The 26,091-nt window shown below is 45.0% G+C and overlaps 1 protein-coding gene across 1 annotated transcript in view; it reads left to right on the top strand.

The window, feature by feature from the left end:
• The window catches only part of LOC311150167 (basement membrane-specific heparan sulfate proteoglycan core protein-like), a gene marked incomplete at its 5' end in the record, with an annotated part of 158,638 nt that overhangs the window by 102,256 nt on the left and 30,291 nt on the right, over positions 1-26,091 (top strand). Inside the window, 20 exons of the mRNA XM_084187486.1 lie at positions 1,645-1,715; positions 1,884-1,951; positions 2,127-2,267; positions 2,566-2,757; positions 9,821-9,859; positions 11,223-11,462; positions 11,586-11,666; positions 12,523-12,606; positions 13,021-13,113; positions 13,291-13,380; positions 13,525-13,755; positions 13,917-14,030; positions 14,284-14,411; positions 14,668-14,754; positions 14,927-14,985; positions 15,232-15,396; positions 17,164-17,274; positions 17,527-17,627; positions 19,520-19,700; positions 24,716-24,775. Coding sequence (XP_084043612.1) covers positions 1,645-1,715; positions 1,884-1,951; positions 2,127-2,267; positions 2,566-2,757; positions 9,821-9,859; positions 11,223-11,462; positions 11,586-11,666; positions 12,523-12,606; positions 13,021-13,113; positions 13,291-13,380; positions 13,525-13,755; positions 13,917-14,030; positions 14,284-14,411; positions 14,668-14,754; positions 14,927-14,985; positions 15,232-15,396; positions 17,164-17,274; positions 17,527-17,627; positions 19,520-19,700; positions 24,716-24,775 — 2,336 coding nt within the window. The remainder of the gene's footprint in view (positions 1-1,644; positions 1,716-1,883; positions 1,952-2,126; positions 2,268-2,565; positions 2,758-9,820; positions 9,860-11,222; positions 11,463-11,585; positions 11,667-12,522; positions 12,607-13,020; positions 13,114-13,290; positions 13,381-13,524; positions 13,756-13,916; positions 14,031-14,283; positions 14,412-14,667; positions 14,755-14,926; positions 14,986-15,231; positions 15,397-17,163; positions 17,275-17,526; positions 17,628-19,519; positions 19,701-24,715; positions 24,776-26,091) is intronic.

The raw sequence follows: 26,091 nt of genomic DNA, 5'->3' as shown, positions 1-26,091 counted from the left end.
TTCTAAAAACCTGTTTTCGCTTTGTCATTATGGAGTATTGCGTGTAGATTGATGAGGGAAAACATCAATGTAATCTATTTTAGAATAAGGCTGTAACGTAACAAAATATGGAAAAAGTGAATGGGTTCGAATACTTTCCGAATGCACTGTATATGTATACCAGTGGAGGCTGGTGGGAGCAGCTATAGGAGGACAGGCTCATTGTAATGGCTGGAATGGAACAAATGGAACGGCATCAAACACATCATACGTACGGTATGGAACCCACCTTTGACTGTGTTCCAATATTTCCATTCCAGCCATTACAATGAGCCCGTCCTCCTATAACTCCTCCCACCAGCCTCCACTGATGTACAATACAGGACTGTCAGTTAAGTATTTGAAGTGAGTTTGCCCAAGCTTTCGTCCCTATGTTCATGTGTAAATCTTTTTTTTTATTCCATCTGCTATTATTATTAGATGTCTATCGATATGATTGTGTATGTTAATGTAATCCATTATTATGGTGTATTATGTACTTTATAGCGTTCATTCTGCCCTTGCTGCCTTGTGATTGTACTTTAAAAGTTTTTTAAAAAGTTTTTTAGTTTTAGTTTTTGTACATAACCTGAATAGCAACATGAAGCATGTAAAATGTCAACCCATTTCTTTACAGCAACAATATCCAGATTTGGCTTCATCATGCATTGGTCAGATAGTTTCCAAAAACCGTTTTAGCTTCTTACTGTAAAGTTAGACTGGACAGGTTTTTCCAAAGTCCCATTGAAGCTGTGCGTTTGTTGGCTGTTCAACCGTGGAGCTTCCAGTGACAAGGTAAGAACTGGAGCAGCATGGGTAGCTCTCCCCCAGGGTAGCTTGGCCTATTGGGCTCTTTAGCTGGACAGAGCTTTGGTGGATGGACGTAGTGCCTCAGCTTGCTTGGGCAATGGGCATCATTCTTCTTAGTTTCTCAGTCTTATATCATGATGTGATATGATGCCTCTTTCTGCACTTAGACTTCAGTTCTCCTGTTCATTTTCTCTGCTCTGCTCTGCTGTCTTTATCAAGGTGTACTTTGGTGACACATTCTTTTAAAATGGAAATGTAACTTTAATGCAGCCTTCCTCAGTTCGTCTTCTAGCAACCTACGAGAGGAGAGATGGTTTCAACATTTGACCCATGTTGAGAGTTGTAGCATTGGCTGTGCTTTGTCTATCTCCACCATCGGCAATACATACATATCTTTTAGCCTCTTTTTGCATCTGGGAAACTCAAAAGCCAGTGGATTTTCAAGTGGTGTATCAAAGCTGTATGTGTCACTATGTGATCGTGAGTAGTGTTTAAAAAAAAAAACTCATAATGCAGGGGACCTGGGGGATACCTAGTGCTTGAACAATGGAAATCCACAATGAATAAATTGTTGATGTTGGCTAATAATGTGACAAATCTATTGTATAGCTTGTATACATCATGCATAGTATTTTACTGGCAATGTATTTTCATGTGTCTATTCTGGGCCAAGAGTGTGCTGCGAGGACAAGCCTCATCATGTATCTTCACACAGCTCAACCAATTTCCTGCCCCCATTGTTCCTTCCCTGTATGTATCCTCGTTGACTGGAAATGTTTGTTTTAAAGTGTACCTTTTGGCTGTTCTCCATTTCAGATGTGCTGCTGGGTACACAGGCAACCCCCAGCTTGGACAAAGGTGTATCGTTGGCAACAATGATCTCAATGGTAGGTATATAGATTATTCAATTAAATATAACTTTATCGCCTCAGGGGCAGTGTTAGTAGTGCTAACATATTGCAGTTATGTACATTATAAAAATAAATAAAAAAATTATAGTATTTGGTGGAATGAAGGCACACAGAGTGAAAACCTCAGCTGTGGCATGTTAACAGGTAACTGCTACAACTGTGACCAGAGAGGAAGTGAAGGATGCAATGGAAATGGTGTGTGTCGCTGCAAGGTACGTTTTTCATAAAACCACCATCCGCATTGACATCCTCCAATATCCTTATCCACTAGTTATCGCTCTAAGTTTGTCCCATATAAATAGAGTTACTAGAATGGCATTCCCATTCAAGTCAATGTTCTATTTCTATGGTTAGTTCACCTCTCACACTATATCATTGTGTTACCAGATGAACGTTGAGGGCCCTGCTTGCTCCGACTGTAAGCAGGGAACCTTCCACCTCAGCACAGGCAACAAAGATGGCTGCCTGTCCTGCTTCTGCATGGGAGTCACTCAGCAGTGCTCCAGCTCCTCCCACTACAGAGACCAGGTACCCAGGCAACAAGAACTAGGAAACTACTTCCTTAAAAACATATATGAGTAAATATATGAAGAGAGCACTTTGAGAGTAGCCTGGCGCTGGTCCCATATTTGTTTGAGTTTGACGTGACAATGACCAATTAAGGAGTTGGCAAGTCAACACACAAACAGATACTTACAGCTTTGTTGAGAGCACTGCAATTGCCAATAATGTTCTACTGAACTGAATAAACGGATTACATTTTCTGACGCTTTTCCTGTCTCTCTGAGTGTGATTGGTTGATCATCCCTTCCTGTGTGTCCTGCAGGTGTCGTCCGTCTTTGCCCCAGGTAACTTCCAGGGCTTTGCTTTGGTCAACCGGCAGCGCACCAACCGTATCTCCACCGGCTTCACCGTGGAGGTGTCCACCGACGGCACCCAGCTCTCCTACAGCAACTTTGACTACCTGGGCCAGGAGCCCCACTATTGGCAGCTGCCCGGGGCTTTCCAGGGGGATAAGGTGAGTCCCAGTTGATGATCTGGCCACTGTGGCCATCAGAGACGATACAAACGCTGTCCCAACGTCTACTCCCACTCTCTCTCTATATGGTGCAAAGTGGCTTCTTTTCATTCTGAAACCTCTAGCATTCCTGCTCCTAACAGCGCTTAAATGCTCTCTCAATTTCTGCCTGAATGTCTGTGCTGGTCTTTGCTGTGAAAGGATTTGCTAAATGAGTTATCGTAGAGAACACTAAGTTTGAGGGCCAATCTCATAGTGGGAATTGTAGAAACAGAGTTTGGTTGTATGCTCCATGAATTTACCATCTATTACAGGGGTTAGAACCTCATCAGAACGCATTAGCCATAGCAATCTCTGAGATAGTCCGTACTGTACTGTTTGTTGATGCACATACACTACCGGTCAAAAGTTTTAGAACACCTACTCATTCAAGGGTTTTTCTTTATTTTTACTATTTTCTACATTGTAGAATAATAGTGAAGACATCAAAACTATGAAATAACACATATGGAATCATGTAGTAACCAAAAAAGTGTTAATCAAATGAAAATATATTTTATATTTGAGATTCTTCAAATAGCCACCCTTTGCCTTGATGACAGCTTTGCACACTCCTGGCATTCTCTCAACCAGCTTCACCTGGAATGCTTTTCCAACAGTCTTGAAGGAGTTCCCACATATGCTGAGCACTTTTTGGCTGCTTTTCCTTCACTCTGCGGTCCAACTCATCCCAAACCATCTCAATTTGGTTGAGGTCGGGGGATTGTGGAGGCCAGGTCATCTGATGCAGCACTCCATCACTCTCCTTTTTGGTAAAATAGCAGTACACAGCCTGCAGGTGTGCTGGGTCATTGTCCTTTTGAAGAACAAATGATAGTCCCACTAAGCCCAAACCAGATGGGATGGAATATCAATGCAGAATGCTGTGGTAGCCATGCTGGTTAAGTGTGCCTTGAATTCTAAATAAATCACAGACAGTGTCACCAGCAAAGCACCCCCACACCATAACACCTCCTTCTCCATGCTTTAAGGTGGGAAATACACATGCGGAGATCAACCGTTCACCCACACCGCGTCTAACAAAGACACGGCGGTTGGAACCACAAAAATCTTACAATTGGACTCCAGACCAAAGGACACATTTACACCAGTATAATGTCCATTGCTCGTGTTTTTTGGCCCAAGCAAGTCTCTTCTTCTTATTGGTGTCCTTTAGTAGTGGTTTCTTTGCAGCAATTCGAACATGTAGGCCTGATTCACACTGTCACGACTTCCGCAGAGGCTGCCTCCCCTCCTTGTTCGGGCAGGTTTCAGCATTCGGCGTCACCGGCTTACTAGCTACTGCCGATCCATTTATCATCAGGCCATTTGTCTTGTCTTCAATCACACACACCTGGTCCTTATCCCTCATTAGTCATTGTATAAGTGTTCCCTCTGTTTCCTTGTCTGTGTGGGTGATTGTTTATTGTGGAGGTTAGTGAAGCTCGGTGGAGCTCGTGTATTTTGTATCGAAGGGAGTATTTTCCCGTGTGCCTTGTATTTTCCAGTGCACCTGTTTTGTGCCCTGGAGTGTGTTTGATGCATTTCTGCGTAAACCAGTATTTTGCGGATTAAAGCCTGTTATTCTGTGATTTATCCTCCTGAGCCTGATTCCTTCAACACCACAACATCACAGAATCACCCACCCGAATATGGAGTCAGCGGGAGAAGAGCGCATGCCTGGAGTCATGGCACGGGTCCAGGAGCATTCCACGATGCTGGCCAGCTCTGTCGAGACCAGCTGGCCAACCGGATCCAGCCACCTACACCCCAGCACCCGGAGGGATCCAGATATCCCGACCACGGGCGTTTGATGGGACGACGGCGCTGTGCCAGGGATTCCTCCTCCAATTGGAGCTTTATTTTGCCAGCATCAGGCCGGAACCATCGGAGTGGGAGAAGGTGTCCGTCCTCATTTCCTGACTCTGTGAGAAAGCCCTGGAGTGGGCCAACGCGGTGTGGAACGAAGGAGGAGCCGCAATGGAGGACTACAGGGAGTTTGCTCGCCTCTTTCGGGCGGTCTTCGATCACCCGCCCAAGGGTAGAGAGGCGGGTGAGCGACTGGTCCATCTGAGGCAGGGGACGAGGACCACGCAGGACTTCGCGTTGGAGTTACGGACGCTGGCAGCGGGGTCCGGGTGGAACGAGCGGGCCCTGATCGACCATTTCCGGTGCCATCTGCGAGAGGACGTCCGACGGGAGCTAGCCTGCCAAGACACCATGTTGTCCTCCAACGAACTGGTGGGCACGGCCATTCGTTTGGACAACCTGCTGGCAGCCAGAGGACATCCTGGTAGGGGTCTGCCTGTTTCCACCCCGGATGACTCAGATCCCGAGCCGATGGAGCTGGGTGGAGCCACAGGCCGAGAGAGCGGAGGAGGACAGCGACAGTGCCACCCTGGTGGCACGAAGGGACAATACACCACACGTCGTAGTCTACGTTCTTTTCGCATCAACCCAGGTATCGAACACCCACACTCGTTCAGAGCCCTCTGCTGTGCACTGTAAAATACACATCTCCTTTCCTGAGCACATGGTAGTTCCCCAGTGTAAGGCGCTAGTCGATTCAGGCGCAGCTGGGAACTTTATGGACAGGGCATTCGCACACCGTATAGGCATTCCATTGATTCCCCTATCCATTCCACGCCCCATCAGAGCACTTGATAGTCTACCATTGTGGGTTGGTTAAGGAAGTTACTGCACCAGTCACCATGATTACCCAGGAGACTCATTGTGAGCAGGTTACTTTTTCCATTATTGAGTCTCCTGCTTTCCCTGTGGTATTAGGTAACCCTTGGCTAGCACTCCACAACCCCACCTTCTCATGGCCGCAGAGGGTTCTCACGGGGTGCTCGCGAGAGTGTCAGGGTAGGTGTCTAGGTGTTTCTGTTGGTGCAACCACGGTGGAAAGTCCAGACAGTACCTCCACCGTGCGCATTCCCCCTGAATACCTCGATCTGGCGCAAGCGTTCTCTAAAACGCAGGCGATTAAGTTACCACCTCATTGGGCGGGGGATTGCGCGATAAACCTCCGGGTAGACGCTGTACCTCCCAGGAGTCATATATACCCCCTGTCACAGGCTGAAACGGTGGCTATGGAGACATATGTCACCATGTCCCTGCGCCAGGGGTATATACGTCCCTCCACTTCACCCACCTCCTCAAGTTTTTTCTTTGTGAAGAAGAAGGACGGAGGTCTGCGCCCGTGCATTGATTATTGACCACTGAACAGGGAGACGATAAGATTTAGTTATCCTCTCCCCCTCGTTCCTTCAGTGATTGAATCAATGCATGGGGCGCGCTTCTTCACCAAATTAGATCTCAGGAGTGCATACAACCTGGTACGTATCCGAGAAGGAGATGAGTGGAAGACAGCATTCAGCACAACCACAGGGCATTATGAATACCTGGTGATGCCCTATGGTTTGATGAATGCTCCCTCAGTTTTCCAGTCCTTTGTGAACGAGGTGTTTCGGGACATGCTTGGTCGCGGTGTAGTGGTCTACATCGATGACATCCTGGTGTATTCCGCTATGCGCGCCGAGCATGTGTCCCTGGTTTGCAAGGTGCTGGCCCGACTGTTGGAAAATGACCTTTATGCTAAGGCAGAGAAGTGTATGTTTTTCCAGCAGTCCGTCTCCTTCCTTGAATACCGCATTTCCACCTCAGGTGTGGAGATGGAGGGAGATCGCATTTCAGCCGTGCGTAATTGGCCGACTCCAACCACGGTTAAGGAGGTGCAGCGCTTCCTTGGCTTTGTCAACTACTATCGGAGGTTTATCTGGGGCTTTAGCAAGGTCGAAGCTCCCATTACCTCCCTGTTGAAGGGTGGGCCATCCCGGCTCCGCTGGTCTGCTGAGGCTGACCTGGCCTTCAGCAAACTGCGGGGTCTGTTCACCTCAGCCCCAGTACTGGCCCACCCCGATTCATCACTACCGTTTGTAGTGGAGGTGGATGCTTCCGAGGTTGGGATAGGAGCTGTCCTGTCTCAACGCTCGGGTACGCCACCCAAGCTCCGCCCCTGTGCGTTCTTCTCGAAGAAGTCAGCCCGGTGGAGCAGAACTACGGCGTTGGTTATCGGGAGCTGTTGGCTGTTGTCCGAGCCTTGACCGTGTGGAGGCATTGGCTCGAGGGGGCGTTTCGTCTGGACGGACCACCGTAACCTGGAGTACATCCGGGCAGCGAGGAGGCTGAATCCTCGCCAGGCAAGGTGGGCCCTTTTCTTCACCCAGTTTGATTTCACTCTATCATACATCCCGGGTACGAAGAACGTGAAGGCAGACGCACTATCCCGGCTGTATGACACAGAGGAGAGGCCCAGCGACAAAACCCCCATACTGCCGGCCTCTTGCATTGTGGCGCCGGTAGTATGGGCGATGGACGCGGATATAGAGCAGGCATTACGCACAAATCCCTCTCCACCTCAGTGTTCAGATGGGCTACAGTACGTGCCTGCTCTTATCCGTGATCATCTGATCTACTGGGCACACACGTCACCCTCCTCTGGTCACCCAGGTATCGGCCGTACAGCGTGCTGCCTGACCGGAAAATACTGGTGGCCTACCTTGGCTAAGGACGTGAGGGTGTATGTCTCCTCCTGCTCAGTGTGCGCCCAGAGTAAGGCACCTAGGCACCTCCCAGCTGGTAAGTTACAACCTTTACCAGTTCCACAACGACCATGGTCTCACCTAAGTGTTGATTTTCTAACTGATCTTCCCCTCTCCCAAGGTAACACCACCATCCTGGTCGTTGTGGACCGCTTTTCTAAAGCCTGCCGCCTCCTTCCTCTGCCCGGTCTCCCCACGGCTCTGCAAACTGCGGAGGCCCTGTTTACACACGTCTTCCGGCACTACGGGGTACCAGAGGATATAGTGTCTGACCGAGGTCCCCAGTTCACGTCCAAGGTCTGGAAGGCGTTCATGGAACGTCTGAGTGTCTCGGTCAGCCTGACCTCTGGGTTCCACCCCGAGAGTAATGGGCAGGTGGAACGGGTAAATCAGGACGTGGGTAGGTTCCTGCGGTCCTACTGCCAGGACCGGCCGGGGGAGTGGTCGGTGTTCTTGCCAGGGGCAGAATATGCCCAGAACTCTCTCCGCCACTCCTCCACTAACCTAATGCCTTTCCAGTGTGTTCTAGGTTACCAACCAGTTCTGGCACCGTGGCACCAGAGCCAGACCGAGTCTCCTGCGGTGGATGACTGGTTTCGGCGTGCGGAGGAGACGTGGGATGCTGCCCACGTTCACCTCCAACGCGCCGTGCGTCGTCAGAAGGCCAACGCTGACCGCCACCGCAGTAAGGCCCCCGTCTTTGTACCGGGGTATCGGGTCTGGCTCTCAACCCGGAATCTGCCCCTCCGCCTGCCCTGCCGGAAGCTGAGCCCGCGGTTTGTGGGGCCATTCAAAGTCCTGAAGAGAATCAACGAGGTCACTTATAGGTTATTACTTCCCACTGATTACTGTATTAACCCCTCGTTTCATGCGTCTCTCCTCAGGCCGGTGGTAGCTGGTCCGCTCCAGGAGTCTGAGGTGCGGGAGGTCCCTCCACCTCCTCTGGACATCGAGGTGGCCCCGGCGTACTCTGTCCGTTCCATCCCGGATTCGAGGTGTCGGGTCTTCAGTACCTCGTGGAGTGGGAGGGGTACGGTCCGGAGGAACGGTGCTGGGTCCCGGTGAGGGATATCCTCGATCCCTCCATGTTACGGGATTTCCACCGTCGCCATCCGGCTCGCCCTGCTTCGCGTCCTCCTGGCCGTCCCCGAGGCCGGGGTCGGCGCGCTGCTGGGGCCGCGCGTCAAGGGGGGGGGGGGGGGGGTACTGTCACGACTTCCGCCGAGGCTGCCTCCCCTCCTTGTTCGAGGCAGGTTTTGGCGTTCGTCGTCACCGGCTTACTAGCTACTGCCGATCCATTTATCATCACTCCATTTGTCTTGTCTTCAATCACACACACCTGGACCTTATCCCTCATTAGTCATTGTATAAGTGTTCCCTCTGTTTCCTTGTCTGTGTGGGTGATTGTTTATTGTGGAGGTTGGTGAAGCTCGGTGGAGCTCGTGTATTTTGTATCGACGGGAGTATTTTCCCATGTGCCTTGTATTTTCCAGTGCACTTGTTTTGTGCCCTGGAGTGTGTTTGACACATTTCTGCGTAAACCTGTATTTTGCCTGTTATTCTGTGATTTACCCTCCTGCGCCTGACTTCTTCAACACCACAACATCACACACACAGTCTCCTCTGAACAGTTGATGTTGAGATGTGTCTGTTACTTGAACTCTGTTAAGCATTTATTTGAGCTGCAACTTCTGAGGCTGGTAACTCTAATGAACTTATCCTCTGCAGCAGAGGTAACTCTGGGTCTTCCATTCCTGTGGCGGTCCTCATGAGAGCTAGTTTCATCATAGCGCTTGATGGTTTTTGCGACTGCACTTGAAGAAACTTTCAAAGTTCTTGAAATGTTCTGTATTGACTGACTGTCATGTCTTAAAGTAATGATGGACTGTCGTTTCGCTTTGCTTATTTGAGCTGTTCTTGCCATAATATGGACTTGGTCATTTACCAAATAGGGCTGCCTTGTCACAACACAACTGATTGGCTCAAACGCAGGAAATAATGAAATTCCACAAATTAACTTTTAAGAAGGCACACCTGTTAATTGAAATGCATTCCAGGTGACTACCTCATGAAGCTGGTTGAGAGAATGCCAAGAGTGTGCAAAGCTGTCATCAAGGTAAAGGGTGGCTATTTGAAGAATTTCAAATATAAAACATATTTTAATTTAATTTGGTTACTACATGATTCCATGTGTGCTATTTCATAGTTTTGATGTCTTCACTATTATTCTACAATGTAGAAAATAGTAAAAATAAAGAAAAACCATTGAATGCGTAGGTGTTCTAAAACTTTTGACTGGTAGTGTACTTTTAGAGAGTTTCATTTCATTATTGGTCTTGATGAGATGTTGGTTCTTTATGCATCATTCAAGTGTAATTTAGTTATTTTTACTCTTGGTTTGCCTTTCCACTCTATAGAAGGAAGCTTTCTTTGCTCGTATGAGACGAGCGCACCAGGTAAACCAGAGTGGTGCTTGTCGTGGGGTGATGATTGTGGATTGACCAGTCATACAGTATCAGACTTATTGTGAAGAATTGATGACTAAAATGTCTGCCTGTAATTCAAACAATGGATTGGTGTGATTTGGCATTTGATCGTACTGATTGATTTGATTTGTATTTTGATAAATGTTTCATACATAACCCCATTCTCTTGAGTGTAGGTTTGTGTGTTTGAGATGCATGGATTTCCTGCTTAGTTTTCCAATGGTCTCTAATTTGTCCTAGTTTTAACTCCGTTGTAGCAGCAATCAACATACAGTACTTGCTCTATTTACAAACATTTTTGTTATATTAGTTATATTTCAGATTCACATGCCATAGTAGGTTACACGCTACACATATTGGTTACTTAGAAGTCACTCTGTTTAATGGACCATTCCCATAGTGGATGACTCAGATGTAGTGTACTGAAGTGAATGAGTCATAAGGAGTTTTGCAGAGGTCCAACTTTGATAGCCATAAACAGTAATTAAGTTCTAAAAGCCTTCCATTAGTTCTAAAGTTTTAAAGTCTTCCACTGGATCCTACATGGGAAATTAGTAAGTGATCACGGGAGTCTTGCTTTATTCATAACACTAGAGAGACTCCGCCTGGTCAGAGGAGCAACTGAGGAAGGATGCGTGCATTTGGGACATAATGAAGTCTTCGAAGGGTAATGGCACCTCCAGGTCCAAAAGAGCTAGCCAGGTATTCCTACTGTAGCCTAGCCACCCACTGCTACGTCCATACAACACGTCTAATGACAACAATACAACCCAACCATCTCCCTCACACAGTGTGACCCCCCCTTCCCCTAATATGGATTGCCTTTTGCGATGTCAATCGCCATGACATCCTTGAAAGATAATCCCACCACCCTTAGACAATATGTGATTGGATATTTACTGTAGCATGGTAGATATCAGCATGAAAGCAACTGCAGCACGTTGACAGTACATTTACCAGATGCATGTCGCAAAAATGCACGTGTGTGGATTACAAACAGAGCCTGAATGGGCATGTGAGGCGCTCTGGAATTTGAAGAGAAGAGATACATGTTGTGTCTAATGGCAGACGTGTGTGGATGATTTGTGTGTTTTGTGTCAAAGACATCCCTGATTTAGGATTGTAGAAACTAGAAAGTTGAATGGCCACAGTGAGTGAAGTTGTGTACATACCACAGGGTTGTAGACCTGGTTAAGAGCATGACACAGTTTCCCTACCAACACCCCCCAGACCCCAGTGCTTGGTGTGTCTCTTACCTTGCATGGTGGGAGGTCTCCTTTGGGGAACGCCCATGAGTCCCCCCACCCACCACCTTCCCCATCCTCTCCCCCAGGAACAAGTGAAGAAGCTGGATGATGAGATATGGGCAATCATCTCCAACTTTCCAGCCGGCTCTCCTCCCTTCCCTCCCTCCTCTTCCTCTGAGAGGAAGGTCCCCAGCGCCTCGTCTCGGGCGGGGTCTCGTACCCCCATGAGGCCCCCCTCTCCCCCTTCCTCCCCCTCTGGTCTCTCCTCCCTGGTACGGCCTACTAGTCCTCAGCCAGCCTCCCCAGGTCACTCTCCTCGACTGCAGGTACATCTAAAATAACCCCTCTGAGAAACCCTCAAACTTCATACCTTTTTAGCTCATCCATAGTTGTTATTGTGGTCGTTGCTGACTGGTTTGCTCTTTTTTTGGGCCTGGTCCTGTTGACAGACTCAACAGCGTGGTACCAAGAACATAGTGGGTCCTCCTAGTGCTCCCAGTGGCCCCAGGCCTGCAGGGGCCTCCAGACAGGTAGACATGATGACATGCTGGTGAACTGACTGACTGACTGACTGACGGACAGACTGACTGACTGACTGATTGGGTGGCTGACTGACTGACTGGCTGAATAATGGACAGACAGATAGACAACCAGACTGACTGACTGCATGTCCCTGCCCTTGGCACACACAGACAGAGGAAACTGCCTCCCTCCATGTGATAACATACACTGTACTGTAGCCAGGAAGGTTAATCAACAACCGATCAGGTTGATTATGAAGTCATCCATTCACGAACCATGAGAGTTAATATTTTACAGGGTTATCCTGTACAGTTTTCCTTAGTATTGTCAAAGTGTTCGCCGCCTGGGTCTTTTTCAAAAGAACAAGAATGAGAAGATTGGGCTGAAAAAGGGCAGTATGTGCATAAATTCCATGACTAACCAGGGTGGTATTTTCCTCTTTAAAGCACAGTACACACTAATTGCTGTTGAAGTCGTACTCTGTAATTCTTCACTTAAAGAGTAGCACTGAATCTATAATCTATAATTATGCTGTACAAGGGTCTAAACATATACACCCGTCACACAGTCACCTTTACAAGCTGTGATTTTCACATTATACACACCGGAAGCTGTTGTTTTAGTTGCCAGTTAATGCATGGTGTGAGAGTCACTTTGTCACCAAGTAGTAGTTAACTAGTAGAGGACAAAAATGTAAACCCTTTCTCTGCTCTACTCTCTACTGTGCTTGCGATGCCCCTCTCTCACTCGCGCTATCTCTCTCTCTCTATCTATCTCTCTCTCTCTCTCTTTCTCTCCTTGCTTATCTTTTGATCTCTGTCTCTGGCTTGCTCTCTCATGCCTCTCCTTCCTCCTCTGCCCCAGTACGCTTTGTCCAACAAAGGTTTCAGCTTGCACCCGGATGACACGCTCTACTGGCAGCTCCCAGAGCAGTTCATAGGGGATAAGGTAACAGTACGAGCCAGGCACAGCCCTCCTGCACCCTGATTGGGTGTTTACCCTTCGGTTAACCCTTTGGCCACAGAACCACTCCACCATTCCTCCACCTGAACTAACAGAGCTGTGGAAGGGAAATGAAGGGATGGGCGGCACCACCAGGCAACCCTGTGGAGTTTAGAGCACTTGTTTATTGATTCATAATCATTGTTTAACTAAGACAATTCTCCAAGTGGTGGGAGGTCAAGCATGACTCAGTTTTTATTGAAAAATATTAATGTCTTAAAGAAATTTAATACATCATGTGTTCTATGATCGTTTCACTTTTTTTGCTCTTCCAGAAAGACACATTTCTAATAGTCGAGGCCTAAGGTCCCCAACATGTACTAAGAAGCCTAAATGTATTTACCTCCACCTCTACAATAGGTGAACTCGTATGGTGGGAAGCTGAAGTACACCATCTCCTATGTAGCCGGCCAGAGAGGAACAGCCATTGAAGACGCTGATGTTCATATTATTGTAAGTATGCACCAAAGTTAACATTGCATTCAATCTCATTTACTGTTATTGCATCCATTCCATAGCACACTCACCACCCCACAAGTTATAAACTGCATTCTCTTCCATGTACTGCTGTTGCATCAATTCGTTGTACACTCACCTGTCATGGGTTGCCCTTGTCATTGTTGCCCACAGGGAAATGACATCACCCTGGTGGCTCGCCAGCCATGGCAGAGGGGACAGGGGACAAGAGAGTCCCGCCAGTTTGAGCTTGTCTTCAGAGAGGTCAGTGTTCTACAGTAGCTGTGAACTCTATAGTCCCCAAATGGCAATTTGATTGCAACCTTTACCATCCATTCCTCATTGAAACAGGTCACACTAGCATCCTGGTAATAGAAGAGTATTAACTCCCCTCTCTCTCCACTGTAGGAGAACTGGCGTCGCCTAGACGGCATGCCTGCCACGAGGGAGCACCTGATGATGGTGCTGGCTGACCTGGATGACATCCTGGTGCGGGCCTCCTACTACACAGAGATGAGTTCCTCCAGCATCTCCGAGGTCAGCATGGAGGTGGCCGTGCCCAATTACAGCGGCCTGGCACAGGCTCTAGAGGTGGAGCACTGCCGCTGCCCGCCCGCCTACCAGGGACTTTCCTGTCAGGTAAGAGGAGGTCTCTCTCTCTGCCATAGGTGGGAATATTGACTAATTAACCTCGAACTTACGTTTATGTACGTTTATGTATATCTGAACACTCAGGGAAACCCGCCCTTAGAGTGTCAAGTCCATGGTGTGATGACAGTTGTACCTCCTCTCTCTACCAGGACTGTGCCCCTGGCTACACTCGTACCGGAGGTGGCCTGTACCTGGGCCACTGTGAGCTGTGTGAGTGCAACGGGCACTCTGACTCCTGCCACCCTGAGACTGGCATCTGCACGGTATGCAGCCCAGAGAATCTCTTTAAGGCAGTTGTTTTGATTCATTTTTTCATTTAATTGATTTAACCTTAATTTATCCAGGTTAGTCTCGCTAAGATAAAACCAGGAGTGCTAATTTAGGATCAGTTTAGCCTCTTAGATCACAATGAATCTTAGATCAGCACCCATATGGTCTTAGGTCCAAAATAGCAGTAGATTTGAAATTAGTACATTGAATAACAAGTGAGTGTTTGTCGTCTTCCTGTGTCTCCAGAGCTGTCTGCACAACACCCAGGGAGAGCTGTGTGAGCAGTGTGCCCCAGGCTTCTTTGGTGATCCCACCGCTGGAACCCCAGAGGACTGCCAGCCCTGTGCCTGCCCTCACACCGACCCTGACAACCAGTGAGTAGTAGGCCACTAACAGGATTAGAACACAGAGCACAGTCTCAGTCTGAAGAAAAAAAATGATTGTTTGCTTTGCTTCTGTAACAAATATAAACAGTATCAAAATGCTCCTCATTGGAACAAGATTTAGTTCTCAGTCATTCATATCTGTCTCTGAAACTTTGCCCTATATCACAACTTGGAACAGATCCCACTGGGTTAGAGTTATTACTGGAGTATACTGTACTTGCTTATCTGTGTGTATGTTTGCCAGGTTCTCCCCCACCTGTGAGAGCCTTGGTAACGGTGGGTATCAGTGTACTGCTTGCCAGCCTGGATACACTGGCCAGTACTGTGAGCGGTAAGCTGACACAACTCTCTCTTTACCTCTCTAATCTAGCCTGGTCCCAGATCTGTTTGTTCTGTCTTGTCGGTCATTGTCATGCCAATGGCTATACAACACAAACTGAGCTAGTACCAAGTCTGTTGTCATGTTGACTCTAAATTAATTTCTTTCTCTCTAACCCCTACAGCTGTGCAACTGGATACGTTGGAAATCCACAGGACAGGATTAAGTGTCGTCCATTCAATAGTAAGTGAATAAAAGGAATCTATACAGAGATGTGTGTAGAATAGACCCAAAACGTCCAGTAAACTGGATCAAGTCAAATCAAATTGTATTTGTCACATGCGCCGATACATGTGGTATTGAGTGAACCAACTGAAAAGGAACTCAAAATCTGTTTACTTTTTCTTCCTACCATACTGTACCACCAAGAGTGTCTCTGTGATTGATCATTGTGGCCTAACCTTTGACCGTTAACCTCTGACCCAACAGCGGCAGCCTCCCTGGTGGTGAAGGTGTTCCCTGAGAGGGTTTTGGTGGCCCAGGGCAGCCCAGTGACCCTGCGGTGCCAGGTGACCGGCCCTCCACCCCACTACTACTACTGGTCCAGGGAGGATGGACGCCCCATGACCAACAGCGCCGACAGACGCAGACAAGGTATAGTATACTGGACAGACCAGTTCTGGGTAATAGGGAGTATGACATGGCCTAGTATAAGAGCCATACATACAACTACTATTGTTGTATATAGCGGCACAGTATACACTCCTCAGTAAAGACCTAATACTGGTGAATATATATATATATATATATATATATATATATATATATATATATAATAGTATAAAAGTAATCCACCCCCCCATAAAAAAAACGAAAAAAGTGGTTGTCCCACTGGCTATCATAAGTTGAATGCACCAATTTGTAAGTCGCTCTGGATAAGAGCGTCTGCTAAATGACGTAAATGTAAATGTAATATAGATACAATCGTCCCGGCGCCTCTGTTAGAAGGTGTAGGAATGACCAGTAGGAGACAGATTGCCTCCCGAGTGGCGCAGTGGTCTAAGGCACTGCAGCAGTGCTAGCTGTGCCACTAGAGATCCTGCTTCGAATCCAGGCTCTGTCGTAGCCGGCCGCAACCGGGAGACCCATGGGGCGGCGCACAATTGGCCCAGCGTCGTCCAGGGTATGGGAGGGAATGGCCGGCAGGGATGTAGCTCAGTTGGTAGAGCATGGCGTTTGCAACGCCAGGGTTGTGGGTTCGATTCCCACGGGGGGTATGAAAAATTTAAAAATAATGTATGCACTCACTAACTGTAAGTCGCTCTGGATAAGAGCGTCTGCTAAATGACTAAAATGTAGATGTACAGAACACACTTAATTGCACACACACACCAATGTAGCAAGAGGGAACTAGTAGAAGTGGTTGTATGGTCATAAACGCACTACACAGTAGAGAATGTCCAGAGAGGGAAGTGTCCTTGGGGTGAGGCCCAGCGGTCCGTCCTCTGTGTGTTGCTGCAGCCAGGAGGTTAGTCAACTTGCTGCAGAGAGATTGAGGTATAGATGGTAGTGGGGATCTGTTACCCCATCAGATAGGGCCTGTGATTGGTTGACCCTGTCAGGTGACTGAGTTCCCTGGCAACTTGGTCCCTAACACAAAGGTGTGAAGTGGGGGCAGAGTGACCTAAGAACAAAATAAAGCCCATCCCCCGAGTACCTCCACTCTTCTTCTTTCAAGTGACACTCCAGTCTCCTTTTCACCTCATTTAACACCTGATTTACTTAACAAAAGGCACATCTCAATAGGTGGTCCAGGTAAGTCGTGACATAGCACAAGTGGGGCGGTGGGCCTTTCCTCTTTTGTTCTCTATTGTTCCTCAAGCAAGGGAGGAGGCGATGACATCACAGGTTCCCAGCAGACCAACTCCTTGAATGCCCTACTCCTTGAAGTTTGCAGTTGTGTAACAAAAATAACTATTTTGCTCAAAACATATTTTTGTACACTTTAGTGTGTGTACTTTACTGTATTTACAATTGGGATATCGCTTTTCAACAGTAAAAGTTCAAAAATCGCTGGATGCCGTCTTTAAGTGGGGCGGCAGGTAGCTTAGTGGTTAAGAGCGTAGTGCCAGTAACCGAAAGGTCGCTGGTTCTAATCCCTGAGCCGACTAGGTGAAAAATCTGTCGATGTGCCCTTGAGCAAGGCACTTAACCCTAATTGGGTAATCTGGATAAGAGCGTCTGCTAAATGACTAAAAATGTAAATGTAAAAATGTTAAGTTGCATCGCTGAGAGAGGGTAAGAGAGGGCCCTGAGAAGTACTACTCATGGGCAACTGTAAGGGTTTTCTACACTATTCAAGTACTAGTCCATTCCCCATGGTAATTTAATCTCCTTCCATATTCCTACCTGTTCTCTCAGGAGAGGAGCTGCATATCCCCAGTGTTCAGCCCAGTGACACAGGCGTGTATGTCTGTACCTGCAGAGACCAACGCAACACCAACAGGAGCCGCGCTGAGATTGTCGTCAGAGGTACGCATTTCTACTTGTTAAATCCTTTAAATGTTTACTGCATCCATTAAAATATTGCATTTCAAATACTTTTGTGATAATTTTTTCACTGATCTTACAGCCAGTTGTTGAATAGTTAAACTGACTAAAACTTTTTATTTTTGGGGGGTCCAACAAAATATGGTCAAAGCCGAGACAGTAAAAAAAATTGCATTTTGTAACTTGGGGCTTTTGAGTGTTTACTGAATGGTTTCTGTGCATGTCTTTCTCCAGCTGTGTCATCCAAACCCATTGAAGTGACCATCGAGGAACCCAAAGCACAAAGCGTCACAGTTGGAGCAACAGTCAGCTTCATCTGCACAGCCAAGAGCCAGGTAAGACTAGCTACCAACATGGAGACATTAATACAATCAATTCTGCTTATTTTAATATATATTTGATGATTGGCATTGTGCTTAAATCATTTGCCCATTAGAGAAAATGGTAGAAACCCTTAAACATTATGCGAAGGCCACCACAATTGTGACCCAACCACCTGGATTCGGTCCTATGTAGCAACATTTGAAATTGTGTTTTTTACATTGGATAAAGGTAGAGACTCAGAGCTAGAAAATTGTATAACATACACTGCAGTTGAGGAACAATGGGAAAGTAATTCTGCTTTGAAAGTTGATGAACTTGTAACTCCACTTTTGAGAAAATGGCCCTTGAATGTTTTGGTACACCTACTGGAGAGCTCTTTTTTTTCTACACCCATTCAGCATCATTATCTTAAGCCTTAGCCCCACCCATCTCTTTAAGGATTCACATTTCAAGACTAAAAGTGGTAAAAGTAGTAGCCTACAATAAGGAAAACCTGCAGATAAAAATACTTTATCTAGTACTTGGCCTATATCCTAATCTGACTTTGGTGCAGGTCATGTTGTTCTTCACATTACCATCTCTGGTAAACGCACACTATATCAAGTTTATTTGTCACATGCACAGGATACAGAAAGTGTAAACAGTACAGTGAAATACTTGCATAGTAACAATATCAAAAACAGAAAGTGTCCAGATAAAAATAATTTATAAATATTTTATAATTATTAGATGACGCTTACCTGACACACTTGTCTAAATTGATGGGTCATGTGAAATAAATGCTATAACCACCCCCCAGCCACATCTAGCTAAGTGGATGGTCACTTTTGTCTAGACATGTACACATGTTCATGAAATACAATAGATGGCCGTAATCACCCACAGACACACCTGGCTAATTTGATGGGTCATGTAATAATCAGGCCGAAGTATAATAGTATAAAAGTATAATATCTGAAAATGTAGCTAGACTCTTACCCGTATACATGGATGAACGCTTCACGGCAGACTGGAACCATTTAACTCAGTTTTGTTTGTAGCTACATCATGTTTGGCCAATGTGTCAAGTCACTCCGGTTCACACTGACTGTGGCGTGTGCAGAAAGTAGCCCATCACAACTTTTTCCAACTGATCTGTCGATAGCACCTGCTAAATTCAGGGCATCAATGTTCTTGAGAAAAGTAGAACAACTTTTGTAGATCTCGGTGGCTAACGTTATATCTTTCAAAAACGCAGCGGTAGAAAGGACTATCAACACACACTGAGTAGCTCACGTTATAGACAGAAGCATTCTACATGGCAGACCAATCCTAACTCATCTCCCGGCATGTCCAATCCATCCATTATCTCAGCCAATCATGGCTAGCGGGAAGGTTCCTGTCTTTTTCTGTGGCTAAAACAACTAGGCTCGCAATTTAACAGTTGTATTCATATTTACAGATGGAATCCAAGTTTGTTGTTTACATTTACATTTTAGTCATTTAGCAGACGCTCTTATCCAGAGCGACTTACAGTTAGTGAGTGCATATATTATTTATTTTTTCCATACTGGCCCCCAGAGGGAATCGAACCCACAACCCTGGCGTTGGAAGCGCCATGCTCTACCAACTGAGCTACACGGGGCCCATATTATTAAGGCACATGAACGTTCACATGTTCTAGAAGGCATTTCTGCCCAAAAACACATTTTGCAACAAACAAAAAAAGTATTTCAAATACTTTGTGATGTGCGACATATGCCTAGCTTCCTGAAACGGGTCACAATTGACAACACCTTTGTTTACCTTATTATTGCACAATAAGCACAATTGTCCACCTCTTATTGGCCACCTTGTTGTATTGCTTTCTTTCTTACTTGTGTTTACTTCACATCTTGTACCCATCTGTTCCCTCCCCTCCCAGTCTCCAGCCTACACCTTGGTGTGGACCCAGCGGGGTAATGGCAAGCTGCCTAACAGAGCCATGGACTTCAACGGCATCCTGACCATCCAGAACGTCCAGCCTGAGGACGCTGGCATCTACGTGTGTACAGGCTCCAACATGTTTGCCATGGACGAGGGCACTGCCGTCCTCTACGTGCCAGGTTCGTGATCCTAGACAGGCGCCATCATGCTGTTAGCCATCAGCCTCTTTATACCACCCTACAAGCTCTATTTCTCTGAGTTCCTCCCCTTAGCCCTCCTTGAATGGTGCATGCCCCGCCTTCCTTTGGCTTTGCTTCTGTCCCCCTATATCATGCACTGTGTTGAATGTGTTTATCTGTCTGCACCCCAGCTTCTGGCAAACAGCATAACCTCTGTCACTCCTAATTCCAGCCCCGCACTTCCTAAACTCGGATAACCTCTCTCACTTTAAACCCTTCCAATCTCTCTCTATGCTACCTGTGTCTGATGTTAGTGCCTCTGTCTTTCTAATAATGGCCTGACCTTCTTACTGTGTGGACAATCTTTACTGGTCCAGGAGCAATATACAGCTTGTGGATATTCTAATGATAAAATAATCAAAAGGTCCATCATTTTAAGATACATTATGTGTGTGGTTTGTCCAAGACATCATAGCACACAATAGACCTCAATGCTACCAAAGCCCAAAGATAGTGCCCACTCAAGAGTTTCAAGTAGTTTTAGTTACTATGAACTGTAGTCTTATCACCCCCAATGGATCTACCACAGAAGGCTGTCTTGTCCAGTGGCATGTATTTTATTCATTTTCAAGTTGCTTCTTGGTTTAATACTCAGTGATGACTTATCAATCCTTTGAATTTGATCTCTGTTGCCATCGGTGACATCTTCTCTCTGATCTTTAGCTGTTACTGTCTTCACTGTGGGTTCACGTGGTTTGGTGGTGGTGGTGGTTTGGTAACTTTTTAGCCACTTGTACACTAGTTTGTGCCACTTCAATTTCCTTACTAGCAGTGTGCTAGTTATTCGGTGTCTTTCCTGAAGTCTGCAACCCTGACTGGAAAGGTGGTGGTTTCTCCTTGAGCTGTAGTGGTTGATGAGGTATATGGATGACAAGATGGGTGCCTAGTGACTGGGACTGACATTCGAAGAGGACTTCAGTCAATCACTCCAGTACTATATTGAAGCCCCATCACGATCCCAATCTCAATCCTCCCTCGAGTGTGATGTGTTGATCATAGAGGAAAAAAACAATTACACACTGTATAAAAACCAGATCCTTTGTTACTTTCCTGATTGTTTTGATGAAGTTAATGTTGAAAATGGTGCTATCAAACTTGCAGCAGGTAAAGAACCTGTGGTTGAACTTTAAACTTTAGGTTAGTAGTATATCTATCTATCGCTGCTTTCATTATCTGTTATATGGATCTGAGTATTAAGAGGGTCAAGGCATTGCATTGTCAATAGTAAGTAAGGCTTCTTGTTTTGCATCATACTATCCAGTATGTGTAAATTTGACTCCAAGAAAATGTTGAAGATTTGACTTTTGAAAGATTATTGAGACTATTTTTATTTCAATGCTGTCACAAAACAACTTACTTGTGTATGTCACACTTGTTGCATTTAATTTGTGTTGCGGTTTTATTCAACATTTATAAATCAAGGGCACTTACACTACCGGTCAGTTTTAGACCACCTACTCATTCAAGGGTTTTTCTTTATTTTGACTATTTTCTACATTGTAAAAGAATAGTGAAGACATCAAAACTATGAAATAACACATATGGAATCAAGTAGTAACCAAAAAAGTGTTAAACAAATCAAAATATATTTAAGATTCTTAAAATAGCCACCCTTTGCCTTGATGACAGCTTTGCACACTCTTGGCATTCTCTCAACCAGCTTCACCTGGAATGATTTTCCAACAATCTTGAAGGAGTTCCCACATATGCTGGGCACTTGTTGGCTACTTTTCCTTCACTCTGTGGTCTGACTCATCCCAAACCATCTCAATTTGGTTGAGGTCGGGAATGTGGAGGCCAGGTCATCTGATGCAGCACTCCATCACTCTTCTTCTTGGTAAAATAGCCCTTACACAGCCTGGAGGTGTGTTGGGTCATTGTCCTGTTGAAAAACAAATTATAGTCCCACTAAGCCCAAACCAGATGGGATGGCGTATCGCTGCAGAATGCTGTGGTAGCCATGCTGGTTAAGTGTGCCTTGAATTTGAAATAAATCACAGACTGTGTCACCAGCAAAGCACCCCCACACCATAACACCTCCTCCTCCATGCTTTATGGTGGGAAATACACATGCAGAGTTCTTCCGTTCACCCACACTGCGTCTCACAAAGACACTGTGGTTGGAACCAAAAATCTCAAATTTAGACCCCAGACCAAAGGACACATTTCCACCGGTCTGATGTCCATTGCTTGTGTTTCTTGGCCCAAGCAGGTCTCTTCTTCTTATTGGTGTCCTTTAGTAGTGGTTTATTTGCAGCAATTCGACCATGAAGGCCTGATTCACACAGTCCCCTCTGAACAGTTGATGTTGAGATGTGTCTGTGACTTGAACTCTGTGAAGCATTTATTTTGGCTGCAATTTCTGAGGCTGGTAACTCTAATGAACGTATCCTCTGCAGCAGAGGTAACTCTGGGTCTTCCATTCCTGTGGCGGTCCTCATGAGAGCCAGTTTATTCATAGCGCTTGATGGTTTTTGCGACCGCACTTGAAGAAACCTTCAAAGTTCTTGAAATGTTCTGTATTGACTGACCTTCATGTCTTAATGTAATGATGGACTGTCATTTCTCTTTGCTTATTTGAGCTGTTCTTGCCATAATAGGGACTTGGTCTTTTACCAAATAGGGCTATCTTCTGTATACCCCCCCCCTACCTTGTCACAACACAACTGATTGGCTCAAACGCATTAAGAAGGAAAGACATTCCACAAATTAACTTTTAACAAGGCACACCTGTTAATTGAAATGCATTCCAGGTGACTACCTCATGAAGCTGGTTGAGAGAATGCCAAGAGTTTGCAAAGCTGTCATCAAGGCAAATGGTGGCTATTTGAAGAATCTCAAATATAAAATATATTTTGATTTGTTTAACACTTTTTTGGTTACTACATGATTCCATGTGTTATTTCATAGTTTTGATGTCTTCACTATTATTCTACAATGTATAAAATAGTCCAAATAAAGAAAAACCCTTGAATGAGTAGGTGTACTAAAACTTTTGACCAGTACTGTATTTCTTTTATAATATATATTTTTATACCAATATGTTAACCATGCATAGTATATATTGACTGTACAATCAAATTTGATAAATTTCACCTAAACAGCTAGATACATACAGTGAGGGAAAAAAGTATTTGATCCCCTGCTGATTTTGTACGTTTACCCACTGACAAAGACATGATCAGTCTATAATTTTAATGGTAGGTTTATTTGAACATTGAGAGACAGAATAACAATAAAATAATCCAGAAAAACGCATGTCAAAAATGTTATACATTGATTTGCATTTTAATGAGGGAAATAAGTATTTGACCCCTAATTTTTGTTTTTGTTATTCTGTCTCTCACTGTTCAAAGAAACCTACTATTAAAATTATAGACTGATCATTTCTTTGTCAGTGGGCAAACGTACAAAATCAGCAGGGGATCAAATACTTTTTTCCCTCACTGTAGATAGGGAAAGATGATTGGATAGTACTTGATTTTAGGCTGTATTCGTGCGTTTACTTGCATGATAAAAAACACAGTTTACATGTATTTTGACAACAGATACAAAGTTTGTCAAAATGTTTTGTCAGTGCATTGATTTATGTATGTTTCAACTGTGTCTCATCAAACATTTTAAAATAAATATAGATTCGGTAGCTGAAATGTGCCAATTCAAATCTCACTTGTGTGCCAATAGAGACAGAATCTGTCTAGATAACCTAAGGTGCTGATTCAAAGACATTTTACTGTACAGTATGCTATGTACTGATTTTGATTGATTTTGTAATACCTAACTGATACTAATGTACTATACAAATATCATAATGTATTTTGTTTGTCTTAACTGTGAAAATGTTTGTGAAAAATATCAAGTTGATTAAAGTAATGATAACAGACCAAAGATATGACACCGAGTCATGTGGAGTGAGACTTCAATGGAACAGAAGATATTACCACCCTCAGGGTACAAGGCACCAGATATGACTTCTTGTATGACTACTAACATGCATGTTTTGTATGTGGCTCTCTATTATCTGTATGCTTGTTGTCTTGTGTTCTGCCATACCTTGTTGTGTTCTTGTCCCATGTGGTCTATGCATGTTTGTGAAGTATACCTGTAACTAGTTGATTTTGAATCCACAGGTTCTCTCTCTGAGTAGACACATTCACTGTTACACCAGCAAATGACCATAGTTCATAGCAGTAATTCGTTTCATATAGCATAGAGGAAGACACGTTTCGGTCGAATGCATTCAGTTGTCCAACTGACTAGGTATCCCCCTTCCCCCTTCTCCTTTCCTGTATGTAATATGAACACAATAACACAATCTCCAAGGTGATATGGTTTATATCCTAACTAACATCCACAGAACCTCAGAAATGTCTCAGAAATCAAACAATTACTCACCTAAATTCATCCAAAGGTAAGTGTGTGATGATTGTAAATACATAAAACTATGAATGCAATAGCACCATCTCTGACCATCATGAAAAGTATACCTCTGACTCCTTGGTCTGCGTGGGTAGTACTGGCTGAAGAAGATGATTTATTTGCATGTGTCTAAATGGACAATCCTCGAAAAGTTGTTTTTTTCTTTGAAGGGGTTAGTGTCCCCAATACCCAGTTATTGTTCGTCATTCAGTTCTCAACCTGAATTGGAGAAACTCTTTGAATACTTAAAATGCATGATGGGGATTTGGTGCCTATTGCATTCAAGTTTTGTTATGTTCCTTGCCGATCATTCGGCTGTTGTATTGTTGTGTTTTGTGCATTTTGGAAAATCACTGGAACAAGAAATACCAGGCAGTACTTGGATGGACCACAGTATTCTGGGTACTGATTGGGCCACAGGCTCAGTGGGAGGAGCATTGGATGATGATTCCAATGCCAGTGTTCCACCGTTGACCTGGAGACTCACCTGTCAGTTTGCCTGTCCTGTCCCTTCCTCCTCCCTCCCCCATTTCCAGAGGCCTCACAGACTCCGATGTTTTACACAGCCTATGAAATGTTTGAAGGACAAGGAAAGCGTAAGTGGGCATGGCAGCGCATGGCCACACCTCTCCACCTCCACCACATCTCTCGGTCACGCATGCATTCATCTACTTCCGTCCTCAGCATGGAAATGGTGGTCTGGTAATGCCCATGTACAATCAACCACAGGGATTACATACAGTTTACACTTCACATAAGGTTATAGGGTTATACGGTTACATGGTTATACGGTTAACTGGACTATCATAGGCAAGAATGCATCTTCAAAGGTCTTAATTGAAGTCGTAGTTGGCTCTGCATTTCGTCTCCTCAAACGTTAAGTCTTTGAACAGACAATATTCTTGATAACATATGATAATATGTTTACATATATTACCTTTATGATAATATATGTTGATAATACTCTTGACATCATATACTTTAGTTATGACAGTACATAATAGATTGTACATGAGCACTACTAGGCCTTGTCTGGCTTGTAAGGTATGGGTTCATTGGTGCACGTGCATGCTCATTCATGTGGGAAGCTCCTCTCGAATGTCCAGTTATCAACTTTACTTTTCACCCACAAAGTTCCTCATGCACTTAATCTCAGGTCCCCTCAAGTTTTCCATCTGCATAAAAATTCACGCTCACATTTTTAATGCAACACTAGTATACAATAATAATAAGCCATTTAGCAGACGCTTTTATCCAAAGCGACTTACAGTCGTGCGTGCATGCATTTTTGTGTATGTGTGGTCCCGGGATTAAACCCACTACCTTGGCGTTACAAGCGCCGTGCTCTACCAGCTGAGCTACAGAGTACCACAACAACAAGTATTGCACATTTTAGTACAGTCATCTGACTGAGATCAGATCTGTATCTTTATCTTATACAGTGAGGGAAAAAAGTATTTGATCCCTTGCTGATTTTGTACGTTTGCCCACTGACAAAGAAATGATCAGTCTATAATTTTAATGATAGGTTTATTTGAACAGTGAGAGACAGAATAACAACAAAAACATCCAGAAAAACGCATGTCAAAAATGTTATAAATTGATTTGCATTTTAATGAGGGAAATAAGTATTTGACCCACTCTCAATCAGAAAGATTTCTGGCTCCCAGGTGTCTTTTATACAGGTAACGAGCTGAGATTAGGAGCACACTCTTAAAGGGAGTGCTCCTAATCTCAGTTTGTTACCTGTATAAAAGACACCTGTCCACAGAAGCAATCAGTCAATCAGATTCCAAACTCTCCACCATGGCCATGACCAAAGAGCTCTCCAAGGATGTCAGGGACTAGATTGTAGACCTACACAAGGCTGGAATGGGGTACAAGACCATCGCCAAGCAGCTTGATGAGAAGG

Source organism: Coregonus lavaretus, assembly GCF_964263955.1.
Source record: "Coregonus lavaretus genome assembly, chromosome: 22".
NCBI lineage: Eukaryota > Metazoa > Chordata > Actinopteri > Salmoniformes > Salmonidae > Coregonus > Coregonus lavaretus.
The sequence above is the reverse complement of the archived record's forward strand: the minus strand, read 5'-3'. Positions and strand labels throughout refer to the sequence as shown.